Genomic DNA, 25,629 nt, shown 5'->3' with positions numbered 1-25,629 from the left:
TTTATGTCTTTGACCCTCGCGAGTTGACTAATCATATCCTCCTGGGATATGGGATATATTATATCCTGGGTTTCTCCTCCATGGTCCCGTTTACATATGGGGGGTATCCCACTTCTGACACCAATATTTGTTGCGGGTTACTCAGGGAGGTCCTTAGTACCACCACAGAGGCCTTTTCCTTAAGTCTGAGAATCTTATAAATCAGATAAACGCGGGTGAGTTTGTCACCAATAGGTATTTCCTCCCATTTTTTAGCCTTTTTTTCTTCTTTCTTTTTACACTCCTTAATAAGGGTCTTTAAATAGTTTATGTTCTTATATTAGTCTCTATCTTCCTTAGTTTCTTCTTTGCGGGTCTTTTCCATTATTCTCCCTCTTGTCTCTTTCAGATGGATCTCATAGTCGGGTCACCGCCATACAGGAGCACGAGGACTAAACAGAAGATAGAGCGGCAAAAGGTAAGTGTATTATTCTGGGGATAGGTATATTTTATGGTCTCTATAATGGGGAAGATAAGTGAGGGTCTAGTGCCAAACGTGATCACTCTGTGAAAATTCACTTCAGTTTGTGCTCATAGTGTAATTGTGAATGTGCTTCAAGAATCATGCTTTCCTTAAGAAACTTAATTTATCTCATAGTTGTCCCTTCTTCTTTTATGGTAGAACCCCTCTTTTATTATTGTTCCTCGCTTCCTTCTCCCTCTTTTTTAAATAGCATGGTAGCAGAGCCCTGAATACGGGCACGTACCTGTGCTAGCCACATCCCTCCTCGGACATGGCGGGCTGCTGGGTCCCGAAACAGGGCTTTGTCATTTTCGCTGGCACTTTGCTCTCCCTCAACGTCCTCTTTGTACTGCTGTTCCGCCTCCTCGTAGTTTTGGTCCGCGTCTCTTATTCTGCTGCACGCGTCTCCTCTACTCTCCGGGTGTTCCGGCTCGTCAGTCGTCTTCTCAGCGTCCTCTCCATCTTCTGGGTATTCGCACGCCTTCTCTCCTATTCCCGGCATTTCGTCTTCCGGGTTCTTGTTGGGGACATTCTGACGTCAGCATGGCATTCCCTCTACGTGCCCCTGGGGCACAATCTTATCTGCCCCGAACCATCGTATGTCCTGGTAGGGCCGATTACCCTGTTACACGTGGACACAGAGGTAACTTGCTGAATTACTTCAAGTCCACAAATCCCATAGGAATCTGACACAGTGACTGAATGAAGTAATCAATGATTTCATTTAACAAGTCGTGAGTGATGTAATATGCACTTTCCTAAGCAGTAAATGAGGGAGCATAAGTCATAGTTCACTAAACTTAAACTGAATTTCAGTGGGTTTTCAGTTTTTAAGCATTAGTTCTTATGTCATTTCAAAGCCTAAGCAACACCACTTTAACCCTTGTTTTTTCAATTAACCTATATGTATATAGTTCTGATATGTGTACATAGAACTGGTGTGAATTATTCTGACTCAATAGAGTTTCAGTTATCTCTATTTAATACACAACGTTGCAACCTGTTTGTGGGTTAGGTGTCTGAATTATTTTGGGAAAGTAAGTGAGGGTGGAGGACATCTGACAGTTAAACACTGCTTCCAATTCAAATTCTTAGAGAAATCCCACTGACCATTCTACTGGCACTCTTAACCGTGGGAGTAAATGCAAACTAGAGGTAAATAGTTTTCCTCCTGTTTGCCTCTGACCCAAGTTCTGTCCTTTCCACCAATATGCTAGCTCTCTTTTACATTTATTATTTTATATATTTTATTCTTATCTTATATACTTTATTCTGATTCGCCTTTGCCTCATATATCCTTATCTAACATCTGTATATCCGAGGCAGCACGCTTAGCCACACTCCCTGGGCCTTGCCTTACCACTGCTGTTCAGACATAGCCAAATTCAACCTTCATCCTTTCAACTGTTTGCCTTAATTGCTTGACCATAAGGTTGTGCTGTAAGCAAGTGGAACCTGCCTGGTAAATATTAGAGGCTGACTATCCCTGGGCTAAAACTCGGTTGAGACACAATATATATCAACTAACCAAGGATTTAGCTTGTTGAAGGGGCTCTAACCGGATCCTTGAAATTCTGATTCTCTGGGATATAGTGGAAGTCATTTGACGGCTAGGGGAGGCTGGGATTTTCTCCAGAATCCCAGGTGGTTATATTGGGGGCCCACTGATATAAGAGCATCTGCAGGTGTCCTGGGTAGCCTTGGGCACTTTCTGATGCTGCTTTAGGCTGTGTAGGGCACCCTGGGGGAGATTAGGCACTTCAGCACATGTCTGGCATGGGAGGTTGAGGGGATGGATTGGAGGAGCCGTTCATCACTGTATTTCTTAGGTGCTGTCACCAGCCTATAGGTTCGTGCCCTAAAGGGATATGCTCTACCCCCAAGTTTTCCCAATTTCGTGAGAACACCCAACATTGCAGTCTTTGAAAGTATAGCTGGCTACTGCAGAGTCCGCAGGTTCTCCTAATCTACATATACATTATAAATTATGAGCAACAGTCCTCCCCAGCATAGTTTTAGTGTCCCAAGCAGAGCTCAATTTGAGCCATTGGTTGTCATGGCAGCTGGGCACACCAGCACTTATTTGTGGGGACCAACACTTTTTTTTCCTCAGCAGATACTGACTGACAGCTAGACAGAGAAAAACATACAAACAGTAAAGGAGGAGGAAGACAAAGACAGAAAAACCATCACAAAGGGAGATGGGCAAGGACCAGCAAGTGAGCAAAAGGGTTATGGAGTGTCTGGTAGTGCTTTAAAGAGACACGGGTGACTTCAAGACTGAGCAGCTTTGTGATTCGGCAGCACCGGCCGCGGGCTCCTGAGCAAAGCTTTGGGCTCCGGCACTTATTCTTTCAAAGATTAAGCACTGGTCCCACCGCATGACAGGGAGATTGTATTTTAACCTCTAAGCAGGAGTCCATTCAGGCATGATGACAATATGTATCTGCATCGTTAAACTCAAACAGTAACACCAACGTGATCATAAGAAGTTATCTTTTTATTTCGTAAAAATATTCTCAACAGAGAACATTGTTGAAAACAAAGCATTTACTATCATAGAATTCATAAGTACACAAAACAGATAAAAAAAGCACTGAAAGTAAAGTAAATTTAAGACAACACACATGTTCCAATTTTCAGAACATAGATTTAAGCTGTGCAAGTACAAGTTTTGTAACCACCAATATTCACTGAACGTAATAACCCTCACATTGGGTTGCATTTCATCAGTACATGAATAAAACATTCTTTCAAGTGGGCCAGATATTACATTTGCAAACCTGTAGCAACCTAGGAAAACATTACTCCTCAGCAAGAAAACCGGACCGGTGATATGCAAGAGTGGTTGCCAAGCAAACAAAGACTTGTAGCAGAAACATACAGCCTCTGCATGGACCGGATCACTTGAAACTTAAGACACATACAATTTAGAGTTTTAAAAAAACAAGACAAAGAAAACTACGTTGTTGTAGTTTGTCAGTAATGAGTAAAATCACATTATATAAATAACCCTGTATACAATATCCCAGACCTAAAGTGATAGTATTTTGTTATCGCCCCCCCACCCCAACTTATAGTACACTGTCAATGTTGTGATAGTGGTATACTGATCTCATGGAAAACACTTTCACAGATTGGGAACTCTTGGTTTTGTTTCACTGATAGTATGATTACAAGTAACACTGAAAAAAATACCCTGAAGCCATTATTATGGCTCCTAAATATTGGTTCAAATCCTCTGTGTTCCAGGCACGACTAAAGAAATAGTAAATCACAGAGGTTTGTATCTTGAAAGGATCCAATTCAATTTCCCGTTCACAACTGCAGACTGGCGTGTAAAGGTGGGAAGAAACAAGTAAGTCAGGTGATCCTTGCACACGCTAATATTTACATGTATAAACACATCCTAACTCCATTGTTTACAAGAAAAAGTGCACAAAGATAATTACAAAGTGTTACAAATGTAATCGGCTCAAATACAGAAGCTTTTCCCTGTGGTTGACTACTGCCTCACACATTTTAGCTTCCAAACCCCAAATTAAGAGATCAATAGTACATTCTCCATAAAATCACTATAAAAACATTCATCAAAGTAAAATGCATACACATACGATGCACCACTTACCACAGATGTTAGATCTCTGGAAAAAGACATAGTAAGAGCTATTGCCACTGAGGAGCAGTAAAAGAAAATCACACTGAGCGAAAAGCAAAGTCCTTGTGGCATACTCTACCGGTAGCACTGGCAATCAACAGTTTGATTAGGCACTCTATTTTAAGGCAGTGTCTGAACGACAGCTCGTTGTTATTGAAACAGTCCATAGTCTTAAGATGGTGACCATTTTCTATGTCGTGCCGGGGATTCAGTATTCGCTGAACAGGTCTGTTCCAGACTGAAGTGCTGAAGGCGATCATTGATCCACACTGTATTTTGACAGCACTGCATGCAGGTCTAGAGTTAGTTCTTAGTTTCTCAATAAACTGTAGACCATGGGTTGGTATCTCCTACTTGAGCTGAATCAGGATGAGTGGGCAGAAATAGCAGCAAAATAAAACTACACAAACACTGGAGTGAGAAATTAGTTCTGGTGATGTTACCAAAGGAGTTTTATTACAGAAAGGGTGGGGTGGAAAAAAAAAGCTGAAAGTCATGGAAGCAAGTGGACAAGATGTGTTACTAAAGGAGGTTTGCTACAGACAGGCTGTAGTAAATAATTAAAAAAAAAAAAAAGAAGAGAAAAAATGAGTTGGAAGTCAGAAAAAAAAAAAGAGTTGGCAGTCACGGAGGCAAGCAAGATGGGAATGTAACTTATTAATCTAGACATGCAACAGGTTATTAGGGCGAGCATGAAGGTGGCACATGCAGACATTCACAAGTTACAATAAGGCCAAATTAAAATGATACGGGATGAAAATAATCCAGCAAACACTGAAGGATTGCATCGAACATTATGAATTTCAAACTAGGTGACTTTGTCCTTCACCACATTTTTTTTTGTCTGCATGTTATGCAGAAGCAGCTTTGGCATGTTCAAGGCAATACGTGGCAATGTGAAAGCTGTTAGTGAATGATGTATGTCTGCATGCCTTCCATGCGCTCTGCCTCTCTGAGCTCCACAGCCCAAACCCCATTCCCTAAGAGCAGCAGCATGGAACTGCCTTCAACATCTCGCCCATCTCATCAGAAACCCTCTTCAGGAACCTGCAGTCCAAGAGGAAAAAGAAAACAGCACAGTTAAGAAAGCCCTTAAGAAGAAAGCAGAAGCCCATTCATTAACAAGAGCCCAGTGGCAAAAGGATGGATGCATTTTCATAGTTGATCTATTATGAGTAAGGCTACAATGCGGCCCGTCAGGCCATGGATTTTGTAAATTTCACTAGCATCCATGGTGTTACTGTAACTTTGGTTTGGGTTTAAATTTCAATTTAGGCCAAAAATCTGCTGATGGTATGTTTGTAGAACTCAGTATACCACAGATATTGTAAGTACTTATGCCAGTTTCTTCCATTCTTCCTCCCATCGGCCAAGGATAAAGGCGCACAAGCATCTACTGATGTACATGCATTACTGTGCACAGAGACATTTCTGGTCACACATGCAGTCACTGAATGGTTTGAGCTTAAAATGTAGATATATATGCAGACTGCAGGAGGCAAGGGCAATAACACTTTGCCAGGTTGCAGGGGAATGGGGGGGTAGAGAGCTAATGAACCTTAGGGGAGTTGACTACCATTGAAATCTGACAGGGAACCACTGCAGCCTCAGAAGTTGCAGAGCCATTGGAGGTTTACGGCAAGGAAGACCACAGGAGACTGAGGAACAAAGAGTCACTGGAGACTGTGGGGTCAAGGACCACTGAAAGCTGAGAGGGCAGATAACTATTGGAGCATGGAGGTAGGAGTAAGTTTGGAGCCAGAGGGAGCTAAAACCTTTGGAATCTGACAGCAAAAAACCAATAGCACCAAAGGGAGCAGAGGAGTATTGGTGCATGAGGGTAGGAAGAAATGTGGAGAATGAAAAACTTTGGAGACTAAGGGAGCCGAGTCCATTGGAGCCTGACAGAGATACTCCTCTGAGGGGGCAGAAAAGCATTGTAATATAGGGGACAGTGGACCATGGAGGGCAGTGGAGCATGGACCACAGAGGAGCAGTCGAGAATGGGGGAAAAGAGGACCACTGGAGACTGAGGAGTCACATGACTACTGAAACTTGAGGAGTTAGAGAAGTACTGGAGCACAAGGTGGCAAAGAATAACTGGCGACAGTGGGATAGAGAACGGAGAATGAGGTAGCGGAGGGCCACTGGAGTGTGAAGAAGTCTATAATTTTAAGTAAATCACATTTTCAACCTTCAATTGGTCTCGTCATTAACTGATATCTACACTTCTGTTTTAATATGCATACCAGTGACTTTTGCCAAAAGACGCCCAGACCAAAATCATAGCTTTAATCATGTGTTATGAGCGACTGGTACAGCAGCAAGGCGTACTGAGAGAGTACAAATTATTGCACCGTAACATTTACACTGCAGTTAAATTTGCATGCATACAAATTAACATTTTTGTTTCACTTCCAAGAAAAAAATTCTCATAGTCCAAACGTTTCATTCAGTGATCATTTTTTTTTTGCTAACCTCGGGTCTGATCAGAATTTAGCCCTTTCTGTAATTTAATGTGCAAATTCCATCCTACCAATGGTTGATTTTTATTCAATAAAGCCACCAATCATGCAAATTTCACCCTTGCACACCACCAGCATAGCCAATACAAATGCTTTACACCTTTGCATGCATTTGGTGTAATTCAGGAAGCACATCATGCAGAAAATTATTTATCAAAAAAGTCCTGTTAATATGCACCCTTAAGAGCAACTGACACAAGTTCAGCCTTCACAATGTATGGTTTTCAGTGAAACATCCAGGTTTATCATGTTTGGCTATTATTACTGCACATAAACAGAGGTTTAAATCCCAGTCATTGGTGTGAACAAGGATACCCCCAATCTGGTCTTAAATAAAAATTACATCTAACCTAAAAAGCACATAGGGGTTAAATGCTATGTTGGTAGCAATTATTAAGCATGGTTTGCCACTGCAATGACCTCCAGTCGCTGAATGTTGGGCAAAGTACTGTTAGACTTGCTGTGATCAAGCCCAGTTGAGACCTTTTCTATTTGTTTCATTTACTTACTTGAAGATTAATTTATCTCTTTCTATTAGAAAGTGAGAGGTTTTATGCATGCGCCGAAGTGTTAGCATCATGTGTGCCGCCTATCTAGGCTGACACATTTCTGTTTATCTCATGGTTGCTGCTGTAATATTATGGACGCTCTCAGTGAAAGTTTACACGTTTCCTTTTAGTTATAGGGGGAAATTATTCACACGTAAATCTAGATGACACATGAATCATAATTATTTTGTCTTGTGGAGAGTTTCATGTTTCCAAACTTACAAACATGAGGTGAAATCAGCAATCAGATATCTGATCATTAATTGGCACGGCTTTGCAGCAGAACTATCAAGACAGAGGTCACGCTGGTTTGCTGCAACAACCAGACTCAGTCAGGAGCTGCTCCGTGAGCGGTCCAGAGGAGTGGCCTTCAGTCGAGCATAGCTTATCATACCCAAACAAAGTGGCAATAGTGCATTAGCATCCTAGAAACTAGCTAACCATCTTAGGAATGTTCATATTGTTTTCGCTGGCCACGTCATGCATGGATGAATTTATTTTCTCATTCTGTGCTGTTGCCCTTCATAATATATGTACCTGACTTTTTTTTTTTTTAATTAACATTTAAAATTTTTGTACCGTGCCTCTTACTGCTGTTTAAGTGTGTTCTTCGTTTAAGAAAGAGGTTTGAAGTTCCACTGTGTCCGCAAACTCATGTAGTAGGACTAATCATGGCCAGAAAATACCACAGGCACAGTACCGCTCAGTAGATCGTGTATGGGCCACAGTCCAACTGGATTTCTAATTTGCAATGGTGCTCTGAACTACGCTGTTTCACCAGCGGGTTAGAAATCCGCCCCCAGTGGCGCCGGGGGAAGTTAAAGGGGGTGGGAAGCACAAGGCTGTTACAAGACAATTGCGTCAGAGATAAACCATTCATTTTTAGGCCATTTGTTCCTGATTTTAGGAACAGTTAGTACTCTGGTGGTTCAAAAAAGAAACTACTGATAGAGAAATGGAGGGCCGTGTTTTAGACAGCTTGTATGCTGTCCCATCTCAAAAACGCCCCTCCATGTACTCTCAATATACGTTGACATTATTGGAGTTCTTCTAAAATGTGCAAATCAATCACTCTTCTAACTTGTGGTCTAATATCCAGTCAACTGAACCTAGCAGAGTAGGGGGACCAGTTATCCATTTCTTTGTCTTTTATTTGTTTCAGTGAAGGCTGGCTATTATCATAATACCAGTTAGTTGTATGTCTTTACAAAGCTCAAATAATGAATTCACTAGGAATGTTCATCAGGTACTACAAAAAAAAAAAAAAGATTTGAGTTTCTCAGACCAGAAGGTCACAAAACCTGCAGCGTCAGTATATTGACTGCTGCATGGTATAGGCACACCAGCTTCTACATGTGTACTGTTAATTTATACCTAAATGATTTGCTCTTTGATTATAACAGGAAAGAATGGAAATTAATTTATTGTGAACGTGTCACTGGAGGAGTTCACTGCAGGCAGCATCAATCTAATGTTTAGTACCACAAATTAGCAATTGTTCTGGTCACGTTAACCTGCAAGCTGAAATTCATAGTGCTTTGAAAGTGTTCCGACAACATATTAAGAGAAAGGAATATAACTCAGGTTAGCCTTTATGTGACTTTAGGCCATGCGCTGTTGTGTATACCTCTCACTGGTAAAGATATACAATTCATTGGAAGTACACAATTTATTTTGCAATCACTGTTTAGACAATGCCAAACGCCTAATATTAAAATGCAGAAATGGTACAGAATGAACTGAGGGAGTATGATGAGATAATAAACCACAACAACAAAGCCCAAGTCTTTAGGGCCTCACAGCCCTGGAACCAACTGGTGTTCTAGTCACCCAATGCATTGGCACTCAACAGTGAAAGGCTGGGACGGCCTTCGCCAGAACTGACAAACCGAATGTCAGCATTGAGTGCTTAATTCACTCAGCCATCTTGCCAGGTTGGACCATAGTTCAAATTACACGTCTTGTATTTTATTACAATAAAATGTGTATACTTCATATTGGTTGATATGTTTAAATCCTGGGAATGATTTCACTTCTAAGTACTGTAAGGGACTGGCATGTGCAGAGTGACTTACGAATTTGTTAAACGCTACCTTTTGCAAAATGGAAATAGCCAACCATTTATTGTGGACACACCCACACACTTACACCTCAACACACACATGCTCCGCATCAGATTAATGAGTACATTACTGTGTGGGGCTATGACATACTGATACATACAGTGGATCTCACTACACCGTCATCTATGTATAAAATTACAGAGGCCTTTCATCACATTGCACTGGGGAACTCCAATTCACTCACTCCGTTTAGCTTGTGTGTGTCAGGGAAGACGGTAAAGTAATTTATGTGAATGCTAGCAACTGACCCCACAGTCCTCACAACTCATCTAGACACATGAACATGCCTAGCAGCCTCCTACAGAGGCGAATGAAACCACAGACAAGCAGCAATCCTTCTGACTCCGTGGTGCACATAAAATGCGTGGTAATGAGTCACCGAAATAATTTTCACTGAAACTATTATTTAGGAGAGAAACACAAACAATAATTGTAATAGTATCACTTTTATGAGTTGAGAGTAATAACATTTTTTTTTAAAACATCCTTGCAAGCAACGCAGTTATTAGAAGGTGTGGTGCACTAGGCCACGTCCATTACATCTTTAAATATCGCAGTGAAAGTGTTTTCACCTGCTGCTATTTACACGGACTGTGTTCTTTCTGTCGAATGTCAGTTGTCTGTTATTGATGCTATAATGGAAGGCATTGGTTAATAATTTTAATATGTTTGTGGACAGCCAACCATGTGAATGAAAAAGTCCAATCACCATCAAAGACTGTGCCCAGCTGTGAATAACCCGAACTGGATTGGCTCATACATTGCCCAGCCAATCGTAGCGCTCCTTACCTAGCAGACCCCGTACTTCCGAGGCCCTGCAAGTGCATGCTTGGCTTTACCTTAGGGTATTCAAGCCCACTTTTGGCAAACAGGTGGGCTCTTTTCCTGGGATGCAAAAGCCTACTTTTTGATTCTTGTATCAGCCTCTCTGTTTTTCACAGGAGCTGACCAACAAGACGGTGTCTTGCCACAGAGTGGCTCCCACTGCAGCACCCTAACAACTGGCCAGTCAGCAAGTCAATGCCCAGCAGTAGTCCACACCAGATGAGTACCAAGGGTGTGCATTTTGAAAGTTACAGGACTGCATTGCTGGAACCAGTAGTTGAAAAAATGGCAAAATTTAGCACAGGCACTTCCTTTGCAACCTTGCATTGGTCTTTTGGCTCTTCAAGGGAGGAATGGGGTGACAGATTGTTTTAGCAGGGTGTTGAACCATTGAGAGTGAGTGAAGTTATTTGGGATGGAGAGCATGGGTTTCAGGGATGGAGATCCAATAAACAAATGTAAGTCTGTTTGTACACATGAAAACTGAGGCAGAAGAAGCTATTTGCCCTCCACCACACCTGATTGTGACAGTCCAGGGAGGTGCACTGTCTTGGTTGGTTGGGAGAGGTCACCTTTGTAACAAGTGCAGTGACGTCAAATGCACGGATTGAATAAAGTATCTACACCTCAAGCTTGTGTTGGAAGGTCTAAAGGGTACTTTGGGGGGTGGGGGGGAACACAATTACAGATTCTGAGTTAGGCGAAGGTGTACCACATGCAGTATTCACATTGGATTTTGGGGCCGTTATTGGTATTGTGATAGTCTAAGGCTGCATCGACAAAACAAAGGTTAATTTCCAAAGCCGTCAAAGAAAACAACTTTGTCAAATACGGAATGGAATGGAAGCTTACACATCGCAAAATTATAAAGTGCTCATAAGACATGTACAAGGCAAAGAGTCTTTTCCATTGCCTACAGAGAGTGGGATAGCAAAACACTTCAAGCAGGATTGCCACATAAGAAAAGTGCCACCTCCAAAATGGCAGCAATTTTGAAATATTTGTAACCAAGCTACTAGCCAGAAGAATCGCAGGTATGCCATATCTTATTTGTATTATTAATGTTCACTTCTGTTGCATTACAAGTTAAATGTAATGCACACTTTTTCTATTAGCAAAGCTCTATTTCATGTTTCACAATGACAACTCCCAGCAGGCAGGCTAGTCCTCACTACTGCTACCACTGAATGGCAAGACCCCAGTCTACCTCTTCTATTGGAAGTCAGTTACTGAACACTCTTCAAGTAGGGAGTCTTCCCACCACTCCAGCTTACTGTATTGGGACTCGGTCTATATCTACAGCAGTGTTTACCACGCCAGCCCGCACTTAACATGCGTCTCTCCCCCGTTCATATCAGGAGCAGATTTTATTTGCTTTTGGGTTGTCTGATGACACCTATCTAACTTGATGATTGGTTTGTTAATAATTGGATACTTGGTCATTGCTACTTACACTTGCAAATTTTCCTTTTAAAATTAGGTCACAGCACGGAGCATCAGCTGACCCAAGTATACCATTTGGTTAACCATCACATCGCCCTACCTCTCTCTGGATTGTGAGTTTGAGCTATCGAACATAACTTATCCCAACTCGTCCACTGCAATGAAGGAGACCTGCAGCGGCACAACAGCATCAAGCATGACCAAAAAGGGGCTTGAACCTCTATCCTTGCAGCTAGCTTATGACAACCTACAAGGTAGATATTTCTCGATTTGCGGTAATGCGTCCAACAAGGGAGCATTAAACTATATCTAATTTGGTTGCGATACTTCAGATTCTGGTGAAAATACGCTTTTCTAGATTTCTATTTTCTTTGTTGTCGTGTGCTTACACAGAATGCACTGTTAGAACAACATGCAATGAAATGGCAACTCTATTTACAATGTCAGGAGTTAAGTGGTATGTCACTTAAAAAAAACACTAATACAGACACGAAATCCACTCAAACTCCCCTAGAGCAAGATATATTCGAATAAAGCAACAAAAAGATTGCATGATGTGATTGAAGGCAAATGGTTTACTTTCTTCTTAATACCTTATTGAAAATCAGCAAAATGTACACTCCCAGTCTTTAAAATATAGACAATAACATGAAAATGCATTTGATTACTACAAGGCATCCACTTTGAACATCCTGTAGTTACCAAAATATTCCTAAAATGTAAAAAAAAAATAATAATAATAATTTACATCTACAAATTACCTCGCATTTCATCAGCGACAATGATTCTTTAAACTTTTTCCCCCCCAGTGTTCAGAGTTGGGAACAGAATACTGAACATATTCCATTAACCCACAATGCAAACACACAAATGTTTTTCCAGAAGTAAATTAAAAATATTTTAAAAAGTAGATTTAAAAACATGTTCCTATTATGAGACAATGTCCTATGAAACCTCTAAAAGGGAAATTCACAACTTAGAAACAACTCATGCAACAAAATTTTAGGCTAATCATTAGTCAGTCCGACCAGTTGACGAAAACATCTAAAGTGTGCTTATCATGAAGGCATTCTCATAGGGATAGTATTCATATCGCAGAAAGAAATCCAACTTCCAGCAGAGCTCACATGGTGAACAATAATTCAAGTACTGTATGCCCTTCTCATAACCGACTAGTTTTGTTCCGATTTCTCTTTCACCAGCACATGGTCAGATGCAAGTTTAGTTTTATATATATGTTACTGCACCTTTACTGTTTTTCTCTAAAGTTACTTCTACATAAGAAGTGGGCACATAGCCTTCCTCTCCACTTTGCTTCCGAGCTCTTGTCCAGCCATCTCCTTTGTCTTCTTCAATAATGTACATCACGTCTCCTTCTTTCATTGCTAGTGTTCCCTCGTTTTGACCTGCAAGAAACAAAACAAATTCACATGATTGTATTCTGAAGATGGCGCTAAAGAGACAGACCCTGGAGAAGGAATAACGTTATACCTAAACCATAGCCAGGTTAAGGAATCATGCACATAGTTTCACATGAGGGTGTGGGGATTAAGACAGTGTTGTTCCATGAAAAAGTTATACGATGTGTTGGTGAAGGCAGCAATCTGTGAATTGTTCCGTTAAAACTACCTTGTGAAGTCACTCCACGTTTCTGGACAAAAACAAACGGTCAACCTTACAATTTCTGGAGTGAGAGATGGAGGTGTCCAAGGATAAAACCCTATCAAAATATACTAGGAACAAATCCAAACTTTGTATGGGTTTCAAAGATAGCAAACGTGTAATCAGAAAGCAGAAGAAGCAGGGTGTCCGTAGCAGTTGCCAGATATCCTCAAAGCCCTGAACATCCATGCATTCCACAGAAAGCTCATAACACAAGCTACGGCTACCTAAACACAGCAATCATCACAGAAGCATTAAACTGAATTAAAGAGCTCTTAAAGGCTATTTAGTACTTGTGGTTCCATCCGTTGAGCATTTGAAGGAGAAATGCAACACCATAAACAAGTTCTTCAAAGATGAGACTGACAATTTGACAGAACAGGTGGTTTCTGGATATCTCCGATAGTACTATCTCAGGACAAAACAGTGCCCACTTTGACCCCCCCTGGTCCCCCATCAGGTGTTCATGAGGCTTCTCAACACAATGAAAATTACATAAGATGAAGACAACCTCATTCTAGTATCAACAGACAAGGCACCTCCAGTGACGCCCACAAACCACTTCTTATCATCAAAATGCCCTTCACCCAAGGTATTTAGCCCATCTCATTTAAGATCCGACTGGCTGTGCTGGGTTTGAGCCTCCCTAAAATCGCAACCTTACTACCTTTACATTGGGACATGGTGTTAAAGACTTTATCCACAAGGCTCAACTAAGGCCTGTCCTGTATTAGCATAGGTTAAGGCATACCCCGGCCGTCGTAGAGTACTATAATGTCTTTAAGGAAATGGAACTAGATAAGAGCTGTAGAATAAACTGGGTATGTCCTATCAAGGGCATTTTGTTGCAGCTGGGTCTTGAGGATCACTGGAGAGACCAGGGGTGCTCGCTACATCTCCCCAAGGAGTCTCTCAAGGATACCTCTAGGGCCAAAATGTGGGACCTTGAAGTGAGCAACAAGAACCAAGGATCCCTTTCCACAGAATTCTCAGACCTTAAATCCCACAGTGAGTTTGACTATTTCCTCAATTATATTTCAACCCCAGCAACTAGACTCTTGCATGTCAAGTTCTGCTATGGCACTTTACCCATCCAGTCCTTTTCAGCTACACCCAGTCCTGAAAAAAACCCCAGCTCAGCTCCATATAAGTCGCTACCCTCTGCACTGCAAACTTTAAGAGCTGGTGAAATCCGTCTTACTTTTGAGGCCTGGCACAACCCCAATGTTACAGATCCATGTTGACATAAATTCAGACTACTTTTCTGGACTTGGGGGAGACCACCAAATATTACTGGTTAACCTATCACAAAGGAAATCAAACACTGTTACTCTGTCTAGGCTACTTCCCTCAAGAGTAATAGACGTTTTAATGACCTGCAGGGGTTAATAGTCAAACTTACTTTTTCTATGATTTATCACCAACCCTCGCTCAACACAGGCGGCCACAAAGTGATCCACCTAGGTCTGCAAGCAGACTGTGGTCTTAGACACCAGCAAGGTGTTATCTGCAAACAAGACAAGGGGAATACTTTGACCCACAATCCTCAGTGCATCACTCTCGCAGTCTTCAAGTTGGGCCACCACACTGGTGTGGTAAAGAGAAAATAGAGTTGGAGCAAGTACGCAACCCAAATGTACACCTTTATGTTTCCTTATGCGCCTTGTTAGCTCGCCCAGGGGACCCCAACGTACTTGGGCAAACGTATCTTGATGCAGGTGCATCAAAATGCTCAGCAGATCGGGGGAACTCATTTTTCTTTAATACCTCCCAGAGTTTGTGGTGGTGAACCAGGTCAGAAGGGGACTTCAAGTTCACAAATACTAAATACAAAAGAGATTTCTGGAGGTTGTTGGTCTTCAAATAGATAGTCCGAAATCTAAAAACCTGATAGATGGTACTTATATATCACCTGAAGCCAACTTGCAGATCCAATAGGGGCTCACGATCTTGTATCCAAAGGTCAAGTTTATTTAGAATCTGTTTACAGAAGAACTGCTGGATAACATCAAAAAGACATATTTGTCTATATCTTAGAGGTGAGTCTCTGGAGCCCTTCTTATGAGCTGGAACGATCTCTGCTGCTTTCCAGCTGCTTGGGATGTCCATGCCCCAAGTATTGCGTTTGATAAGGAAAATGTTACATACCCAGTAGACATCTGTTCCTGGCATGTAGTGCTGTAGATTCACATGCTTCGCATAAGTCCACCATCTACATTTGGGCTGGGAGTGTTGCTCGTTTTTGTTTGAAGAGTCTTTTTGAGGCACAAGATCAAGTGACTCCTCCTCTCAGTGATACTGCGCATGGGCAGAGTCCTTTGTTAGACTGTTTTCCAGCAGAATGAGACTACAATAACCACAGGCTTCTTAGGGAGGAGGGTGGGCACATGTGAATCTACTTCACTACATGCCATGAACAGATGTCTACTGGGTAAGTATCATTTTCAGTTCGATGGCATGTGTGGCTGTAGATACACATGCTTTGCATAGACTGTAAAGCAGTCCCCTTCAAATATGCGGTGGCTAACCAGTAGGAGTTGGAGTAGTTTTAAAGAGTGTCCTGAGCACCACTTGGCCAACATTAGCCTGTTGTCGTGCTAAATTGTCTACAAAAATGTGTTTAGCAAATGTATGTGGTGTAGACCAAGTATCAGCCTTACAAATGTCTGCTATTGGAATGGTACCTAAAAAAGCTATAGAAGCACTGTTTTGTCTGGTAGAATGTGCTTTGGGAGCGATAGGTAACTGCCTTTTAGCAGTAAGAAAGGAAGTTTGAATACATTTGACTATCCATCGGGCTATGCCAGTTTTGAAAATTGGATTGCCTTTATGAGGCATAGAAAATGCTACAAACGTTTGTTTAGATCTCCTAAAATTTTTAGTTCTATCAATGTAATACATAAGAGCCCATTTAACATCTAGTTTGTGAACTGCTCTCTGCAACTGAGTCTGGCTGTGGGAAAAAGCCAGGTAACTCGATTGATTAATGTGAAATGGTAAACTACTTTTGGAAGGAATTCAGGGTTTGTCCTAAGAACTAACCTATCTGTGTGCAACTGGAAGAATGGTTCTTCTAAAGTTAGAGCCTGTATTTCACTTACACATCTTAGAAAAGTGATGGCTACTAAAAAGGCTACCTTCCATGAAAGAAATTGCAAAGAACAGGAATGCATAGGCTCAAGGGGTGGACCCATGGGTCTACCAAGTACAACATTAAGGTTCCATGATGGGGCTGGAGGCACCCTGGGTGGAATGACTTTTGAGGACTTTCATGAAAGCTTTGATAACTCAAATTCTGAATAAAGAGATATGTTGTCTATTTTGAAGGTAAGCAGCTACAGCTGCCAAATGAAATTTAATGGATGAATATGCTAAATGTGCCTTTTGTAAGTGTAACAGATAACAAATAATGTCTTGAGCGGAGGCCTTGAGAGGATCAATGTGTTTAGGTTGACAGTAGCAGACAAAACGTTTCCATTTTGCAACATAACACTGTCTAGTTGTAGGTTTACGTGCCTCTAAGAATGTCCATACATTCTGAGGGGACCAAATTTTAAGACTTCAGGAGCCATATCGCAAGATTGAGTGTTTTGGTGTCTGGATGTCTGATTTGATCTTGCCTTTGAGTCGGAAGGTCTGGCCTGCTGGGGAGCTTCTCAGGAGGAACTACAGACAGATCCAATAGTGTTATGAACGCAAGGATCATGGTGAATGATATTGGTCTCATTTTGCGAACTAGAGATGGAATGAGCTGGAGAGGTGGAAAAGCGTAAGCAAATATCCCTGACCAATTAATCTATAGAGAATTGCCCTTGGACTGAGGGTGTGGGTATCTGGAGATATGGAAAGATTTATTTGTGGTGTTCCCCATCGTTGAAAGTATTGGTGAAATACTTGTGGGTGAAGTTCCCATCCTGGACTTATTGCTGCATCCTGCTGAGGAGGTCTGCAAACTGGTTGTCCACTCATGGGAGATATTCTGCCAGTAAGTGAATGTGGTGGTGAGTTACCCATTTCCAGATTGTCTGAGCAAGAAGGGACAATTGAGACAAATGTGTGTCCCCCTGTTTCTGTAGATAATACAAGGTTGTTATGTTGTCTGTACAAACTAGAACCTCTTTGTGTGAGAGTTGTGGCAGAAAGGCTTTGAGTGCTAGAAAAATTGCTTGTAAATCCAAATAGGTGATGTGAGAAGTTTGTTGAATTGGATCCCATATGCCTTGTATTGAGAGGTTGTTGAGATGAGCTCCTCAATCTGTCTGTGATGCATCAGTAATCAGAGTGTTTTGAGGCACAGGGTCTTGAAAGGGACGCCCCTTGCAAACGTTGGTGGGATTCCACCATTGCAGAGAGCGGTGAGTCTGGCAGTCCAACAACACTAGATCCTGGCGATGACCCTGTGACTGAGACCATTGACAAGATAGGCACTGTTGTAAGGGGGGTGTGTGTAGTCTGGCTTATAGAACAATGGCAATGCAGGACACCAGCAGCTGCATCATTGTATAAGTGTGTTTTTCTTGTAATTGATAAAGAGTGTTGAAAGCTTGAATTCGAGCTGGCCTTGGATATGCAAACCCTGAGTGAGCATTGAGAACTGCTCCAGGATAGGACTATATCTGTGAATGCTGCAGGTGGGATTTGACAAAGTTGATTGTGAATCCCAAGGTGTGGAGGTGGTCTACTATAGACAGTTTGACGCTGACATTGTTGGATAGCATTGATTTTGATGGGCCAGTTGTCCAAGTAAGGGAAGACCTGGATGTGTTGTCTCCTGAGGAATGCAGCAACTACTGCTAGACATTTTGTGAATACCCTGGGAGCGGTTTCTACCCCGAATGGTAAAACCTTGAATTGATTGTGTTTTCACGCCATTATAAATCTGAGGTATTTGCAGTGTGCTGGATGAATGGGAATGTGAAAGTATGCATCTTTCAGATCTAAAGCTGTCATGAAGCCGCCTTGCTGTAATAAGGGAATGACATCTTGGAGAGTGGCCATATGGAAACGCTCTGAGAGAAGGTATAGATCGAGAGGTCTGAGATCAAGAATTGGTCTTAGTGACCCATCTTTTCTTGGTACAAGGAAGTATAGAGAATATACTCCTAACCCTCGCTGTGATAGGGAAACCAGCTCTATAGTCCCTTTGAGAAGCAATTGTACCTCTTCTTTTAAAAGAGTAAGATGGGCGTGTTAAAGTTTGGGAGTGCGAGGGGAAATATTTGGTGGAATGGAAAACAGTTCTAGACAGTAACCATGTTGAATAATTGATAGAACCCATTGATCTGTGTTGATATTGAACCATTGGGGAAAGAAATGGAATAGTCTTCCCTCTACAGGAGAGGAGTGGGCTGATGGAAGGTGTAAGTAGTCACTGGCCTGTATATGAGGCAGAACCTCTAGAGGTGGACGCCTTACCTCTACCTCTATGTGTTTGTACCTCTGTAGGAGCCTTTACAGGAACCACTATTATAGAAGTGTGTGCCTTAGTTGGTTTGGGAGGTGGAAGTCTCAGTAGGTGATGTTTTGAAGCCTCCCCTAAATTGTGGCTGGCGAAAATTACCACTATGTGGGGTGGTAGGTAGGTCCCCCATAGCTGTTGCTGTATCCTAATCCTTTTTAAGCTTTTCTATGGTGGGCCAAACAAGTGATCTCTGTCAAAAGGCATGTTGACAACTGCCTGTTGTATTTCTGTCTTGAAGCCTGAGCATCTGAGCCAAGCATGCCTTCTTACAATTACACTGGTATTAATGCCCAATGCTGCAGTTATCAGCTGCATCAGTGGCACAACTAATAAAGTTATTAGAAACTGTTTGGCCTTCTGAAACAATTTCCTCTCCCCTTTTCTAATGTTCCTCTGGGAGGTACTGGAGAAGATCCTCCCTCTCGTCCCAGTTGGCCCTGTCATACCTTGCAAAAAGTACCTGTGAATCGGCAATACGCCAATGATTGGCAGCTTGTGCAGCCACACTCTTGCCTGCTGCAACAAGCTTTTTGCTCTCCTTATCAGGGGGAGGAGCATCTCCTGTTGACTGGCTATTAGCACGTTTCCGTGCTGTGCTGACAACTACAGAGTTAGGAGGTATTTATGATCTAATAAATACAGGGTCAGAGGGTACTTCCTTGCTTTTTTTGTTTTTAAAATAATCGACCCAACAGGTTCTTAAAAAATATCTGTGGCATGTCTAGGCATACCTGGCAACATGGGCAAGAACTGACTTTCTTTGTGTGTAGTGGTTAAGTGTATCAAAGAGGAAATCCTCTTCAATAGGGTCAGTATGCATTTACACGTTATGGTATGCAGCTGCTCATGCAATGACCTGTTGGTATGAAGTTGCATCTTCAGGAGGTGAAGGGTGTGCCCGGTAAAAGTCAGGGTCATTGGGTAGTATGGGACCTGGATCACATGGATCCCATGGCTCACAATAATGTGGAATTTCACCTAAACCATCTCCCTGAAGTTGTGGTGAGCCCTGTGGAGAAAATTGTAGCTCCACAATAGGTGGAGGAGATTGTGGAGGTATAGGAGTAATTATAGGAGAGTGAGGTGGAGAAGGCTGAGGTTGCACTGGTGCCTTGTCCTTGGAGACCTTTTTAGGAGGGGGAGCAGTGCCCCATGTCTCTTGAAAAGTAAGTCTCCTCTTGATTTGGGACAGGGAGAGAAGCAATTATTTTCCCTGTTCCCTTTTGTATGTAGAGCTGGGGCTGACTAGCGTCCATAATTTCAAGAATTGGCACCACTGGTAAAGCTGCCTCTGAGAAATAAGTGGCATCTTTAGAAGACAGCATCTTTGGTTCCGAAGTTTTTGGAGTTGAAGCTTTTTGTCGAGTGGCAGATGTCTGCTCCAAAGTGGATGTGGAAGATTTATTTTTCGGAGCCAAAACATTCAGATCGAAGGCTCGACTCAATCCGAGCCTGCGTGGGATGCTGTCGAACTGAAGGTCGATGCCGAAGACAACTTGGTCTTGGCAATTTTCAGTGCCAAGGCGGGGCATCCAAATGTAACTTTCCGATCCAACCATGGCTATAAGGCAGTGGTAGACCGATGACGCGTTTGTATGATTTTTTGAAAGTCTTTGTTTAGGAGGTCGGGCTGATGTACTCATGGCTTGTGCTGAGTTGATTGGCTGACTTTCGGTATCAGATTCAATATTCGACTCCGAACCTTTGATGGAAAGGGCCACCTCATGTTTGATCTCCTCGTGTGCTTCATCTCCGAAGATATCTGGAGTGACGCCTGGTGTCTTAAACGCCATTTCCAACCGACTCACTCATCGGTCCCGGAGGATCTTTTTGGATCAAAAAGACTGACAGGCATTCCAGTTCTCCTCTTTATGTTCCTCGAAAAGCACAAGTTATACACCAGGTATTGATCGGTATGTGGGAATTTGGAATGGCATCAAGAGCAAAACCAAATTGGAGTTCATTGCATCAACCATGCATATTCCAACCCCACGCGGAGAAGTAGGCCCGAGAAGGACTTTGGCGCCCCAAAGGGCAGTAAACCAACCTGACGCAGAAATTCGGGTCAAGTGTGTTAGATCGTGAAAAACGCAATCAAAATTCTATACCGTCGCTGAGAGACAGAAAGAAGAGTTGAGTTCGAAATACAACAAGCCGAGAAATACCGGAGCGAGAGTAAAACACGTCTGAACCCGAAGGCGGAAAGAAAATCTAACAAAGGACTCGATGCTCATGCGCAGCATCACCAAGAGGAGGAGTCACTCAATCTTATGACTCAAAAAGATTCTTCGAACAAAATCAACTTGGAACACTCAGAGCCCAACACTAGATGGCGTACTTATGCAAAGCATGTGTATATACAGCCACACATGCCATCAAGCTTTATGTTATATATAAATGGCCCAATTCTCTAGATCTGAGACAAAAAAGTCCCCGGGTACCACCACGGGCCCCACAGCTTCACCAAGGGTGATGCTCTTAATTGCACATAGTTTTGTTTAATTCTATAGTTAGAGAAGGGAAGTTTGCTTAGTACCCAAAATCTAAGAGCGTTCAGATGCCTACATCCATCCCAGGGGATATACCGTATAAGTCAGAAAGGTTCTTGTGCTAGGTTTCGGGGTGAATATAATTTGTTAAGTGGTACCTGCCTCTCTGCCCCTCATTAGCGATAGATGCCAAAATTTCCTATCATCCTTACATTTAGCTGCATCATATAGATCCTCCCAAATCAGGATGTCCCAGTTACTGCGCACCTTTGTTTCGACCGGTTTGCAAAACTTTCTTTTTAGTCTAATACGATCTGCGAAACTACCCTCCCGGGCTTGGTGCAGCTCGTTTTTTTCACTCATCTACAGTCTTTATTGCACCATGTGCTGTCTGATTTTACAGACGGTAGACCCCCAAGGTGGATCTGCAAAAAGCATTCACCCTCTATATTAAGATGTTTCCCATTAATTCTTATCCTGTGGAGCCTTCGGAGTGTCTTGAGTCGCTATTGAAGTTCAACGCAAGGCCCTCTCAGGGGGTCCGGGACTACTTACAAAATGAAATAATATCAACAGATTAATAAAGTGTATATAAATGAAGCTAAATGTACAGTTTAATTTTTTTTTTAATGTACTGTAAATGTCAAGAAATTTGAAACTGGAGGCTAAACTTGAAATTAGGATCCTCAGATTGATTCATGGGAGCAGGAAGGGTGCATCAAACAGAATACAGTATGGGCAAGGTGTGGCTTAAACTGAACTTACAAAAGCTCCAACTTTCTATTCAAATTTATATTTTTTTTATTTATGTGTTTGCAAATTAAATAAAATGTTATCATTTGTGTATGTGCTTCATCAATGCTTGTTTCTATATTTTTTGAGTATTGTTTTGCAGTTCAAATCATCGACAATGTTTAGGCCGATGTCCCCAGCTTCCAGCAATACCTCAGTGCGGGGTCCTCTGATTCCAATTATTATTCAGTGGGGGTTCCTGGGTTCAGTAATGATAAAGTTGGGGTCAACCGAAGTCAAAAGATTTAGAACCACTGAGCTATAGCATCTAAGTTCATAACAACCCAAAGATCTGGTTTTAACTGTATTTTAGCCCATTTCAGTATGGGCCTATCATGTGTTGGATTCAAACCAGTAAAGAGTCCGAGTGGAATATCTACCTAGTAATTTATTAACTCAATCAGTGTGCAATGAATGACATTGTGATCACTGTCGCTCCTGGTGACAACTACAGATCTCCACAAAGGGAGAGAAATCAATATATAGTCAATCCTACTGGTTTGGCCAGGAAGATTATAGGTATGGCGCACTTGTGAATCAGACTTCATGTCACCACTTCACGCCCTCGGTCCATAAAATAGAGTAAATTAGAGTAATTGGCATGATGCACCTGTCCATCGCTTTTACAGCACAATATCTAGTGCCGGGACACCCCATTCCTCGTCCTCTGCCTCAGTGAGCAAGTGGCCATTGTTCTGCAACAGAATTCTTCCCTCTGGATGGCAACGAAGTAGCTCCCCTCTCAGTTTCAAAAGACTACTAGTCTATTCTGGGTCAAGGCAGCCAAGCAGCTCTTTACTTACTTGACCTGAGTGCTGCCTTCAACACTGTTTCTTGTACTATTTTTAGTGATGACTTCTGCATGGCACAGACGTTGCTCTCCATTCAGTTTCAGAAGACCTCTAGTCTATTCTGGGTCATCATCTATCAGCACAGGAAGTGATGTCACTGGTACCCCGTCAAAACTGTCTTTAAAAGAAGCAACCAAGCAAAAGGACTCGTTCCATCATTCCATTACCCATCTGCACAGTAAGTGACACAACTCCTCCCCCTCTCAGGGCCTACTTAATAGTGTCTGCATGCAGTACTTAATAGTGTCTGCTGCTGACGTTCCAAAGGCAAGCCGGTCTAAGAGCATCCATGCCTGGACGGTACCCAGCACCAGGAACCTTGGTCCTCCCCCTCTCACTGCTAACACGCTGCGACCCTTCATGTCCTCCACCCCAGCTGCTGCTCCTCATGCTGCACCACACAACACAGAGGGAGTGTTCTCCTGCGCTTAATGCACGTTTTTACGTACTTACCCAAACTCAATACTCACTGCACCAGCACTAACAACACTCAACACACCAGTCACACTCATAGTCCTACAACCACCCACCAACACTCCACACTCGCAAGCATGCTTCTCAATACCTGCTCACTCCTTAAATGCACCACTGAGATCCAGGGCCTGCCACACAACAATGCCTTAGACATATTTTCCCTCACTGAAAAATGGCTCAACCCCACATCGGCACCCAACACTCGCACAGAATGAGCAAGTGCAATGCGAAGAGGAGCATGATTCAAATCTGCGCTGAAACGCTAATACCAAATGATCTGGACCACCAAACGCACTGCTCTGGCAGACCGCCTCGATGTCAGCATCAAAAGACGGACAGAAATCTTCATCACTGTGAAGGATTTCACCTCACCAGTGGCTGCCTCCAACTCTATCACCCTCTTGCAGGCCCTCTCTGCAACAATCTTTCTCAAAACCACCCCTATTTAAAGCAACTTCAACCCATGACCAGAGCAGACAGAGCTCACCAAACAACACTATGTTATCCAAGGAACCAATGCTACCCACATAAACCCACATCACCCCATGGGCAACCACTGCCACCATGACATCTATTTACTCAGGGGGGTTCATCAGACCACTGCCCCTACCCACCTATTCCAGACACCTGCAAACCATCAGCCAGATGCTCACACCCATTCTGAATGCCTCCACCACTTCTTCTGCAACATTCCAAGATGCTTGGAAACACACAAATGGCCTACTATTGCTGAAGAAACTCTCTGCGGACTCCTCAATGCTTGCCAACTACAGACTTCTCCCTGCCACCATTCCCAGTCAATGTCTTAGAGAAAATAGTCAGACATTCACCAAATACCTTAACGATCATCAACTCCTCGACACCACTCAATCTAATTGGAAAGGCCCATGGAGAATGGAAATTCTATTGAAAAATTATGGACATTCAGATGATCTAAAATGGAGTGATACCTACTTCTCTACACAACAAAATCTCTATATTAAGCACTCTCACATACTCCTACAAGACCCCCAAAAAGGGACCAAAATGTAAAGAATGAGAGAACTCACTTCTTTAGACCTGCAAACTCCATCTTCGACAAGTGAGGCTTAACAGTTACTTTTATCTCTTATGGATTGATGTCTTTCTACAAAGCTAATCACAAAAACCTAAGATCAGAATTAGCACACATGGAAATAAGAGAAAGCTATGTGAAACACACCTGGATTGACACTAGCAACATACAGTAGAATCTGGTGATCTCCAATACAGGGGTACTACATGGTGGACTAAGATGCCTTACTAACCTGCAACAAATTCACCAGTTCTCAAACTAATTCTCAGTCCAAAATCTTCAGAGATGTCACCATATCGAAATCTGCCAAAAATACCCCATGCTACTTATTTCAACACTGTAAATATCTTTTGGCATGCGTGCTGAAAACTTCAAATAATCAGAGACATCTGGTAACACTCCCAAAAAAACTTACTTTTGATAGATGAAGCTCCCGTGATGCAGGGATCTCTCTCCCCTGTCACACCAATGACAGATTCCTCTCAATGCCTCCGCAAAGCTACAAAGTTAAAGATACACACCTATTGTTCAAACCCAGGTTTGGCATCAACTGTTGCAGTAAGCTGTGACATGCTGGCCCTTTACATCATCAAGTTCATAAGCAGCTTCTTTTGACAGCATCCAGTCCCAAGGTTGCTTAAACATGCAATAAATCATCTGCTAAAAACACGACAGACCTTAAGTACTGGCAAGCGACTGCCACATATCTAACTCTCAGCAAGCAAGATTATCTAGGGTGAGCTTTCATGCCAGTTCCTAGCTCCCGCAGAACTGCACTTCATCCACTGACGGGTATAGGGTCCTCTAAAGCAGGCATCAGCGAGGTTCTCCTGTCAGCACTCAACACTGAAGAGAAGAAAGTCATGATCCTCCTGGAATCTTCAACAGCATATGACACAGTGGTCCATGACACCCTTCAAGAATATCGCTAAGAATGAGAAAGGCTCATTCGTACAGAAGTTCTAGCAACTTGTCACATCAGGTCCACAAATCATAATTGGTGATAGCTTTTTATCAGTTCAACATGTCACCTGTTGAGATCACCAAGGTTCCTTTCTATCATCTCAAATGTTCAATATCTACAGGTCCCCATACAAGCTGAAGAAAAACCAGGTTTACTTTCAGATGGCAAACAACCCAGGATATCAGAGTAAATACACTGTCTAAGACACATGCACTACTAAATGAGACTCTAGCACCTCTGTGTTAGAGGTGCCAGAAC

At 42.4% G+C, this 25,629-nt stretch overlaps 1 protein-coding gene across 2 annotated transcripts in view; it reads right to left on the bottom strand.

The window, feature by feature from the left end:
• Nucleotides 1-2,981: 2,981 nt before the first annotated feature.
• Nucleotides 2,982-25,629, bottom strand: part of FNBP1L (formin binding protein 1 like) — a 445,620-nt gene continuing 422,972 nt past the window's right edge. The window contains exons 14-15 of one of the 2 annotated variants that reach the window (XM_069232381.1): nt 12,872-13,030; nt 2,982-5,207 (exon numbers count right to left, since the gene is read on the bottom strand). In XM_069232381.1, coding sequence (XP_069088482.1) covers nt 5,200-5,207; nt 12,872-13,030 — 167 coding nt within the window. In that variant the 3' untranslated portion in view covers nt 2,982-5,199. Of the gene's footprint in view, nt 5,208-12,181; nt 13,031-25,629 lie in introns of those variants that run through there. The other variant, XM_069232380.1, reaches the window with a different exon arrangement.

Source organism: Pleurodeles waltl, chromosome 4_2, assembly GCF_031143425.1.
Source record: "Pleurodeles waltl isolate 20211129_DDA chromosome 4_2, aPleWal1.hap1.20221129, whole genome shotgun sequence".
Lineage (NCBI taxonomy): Eukaryota > Metazoa > Chordata > Amphibia > Caudata > Salamandridae > Pleurodeles > Pleurodeles waltl.
Note: the sequence above shows the minus strand (reverse complement) of the source record. Positions and strands in the feature narration are given on the sequence as shown.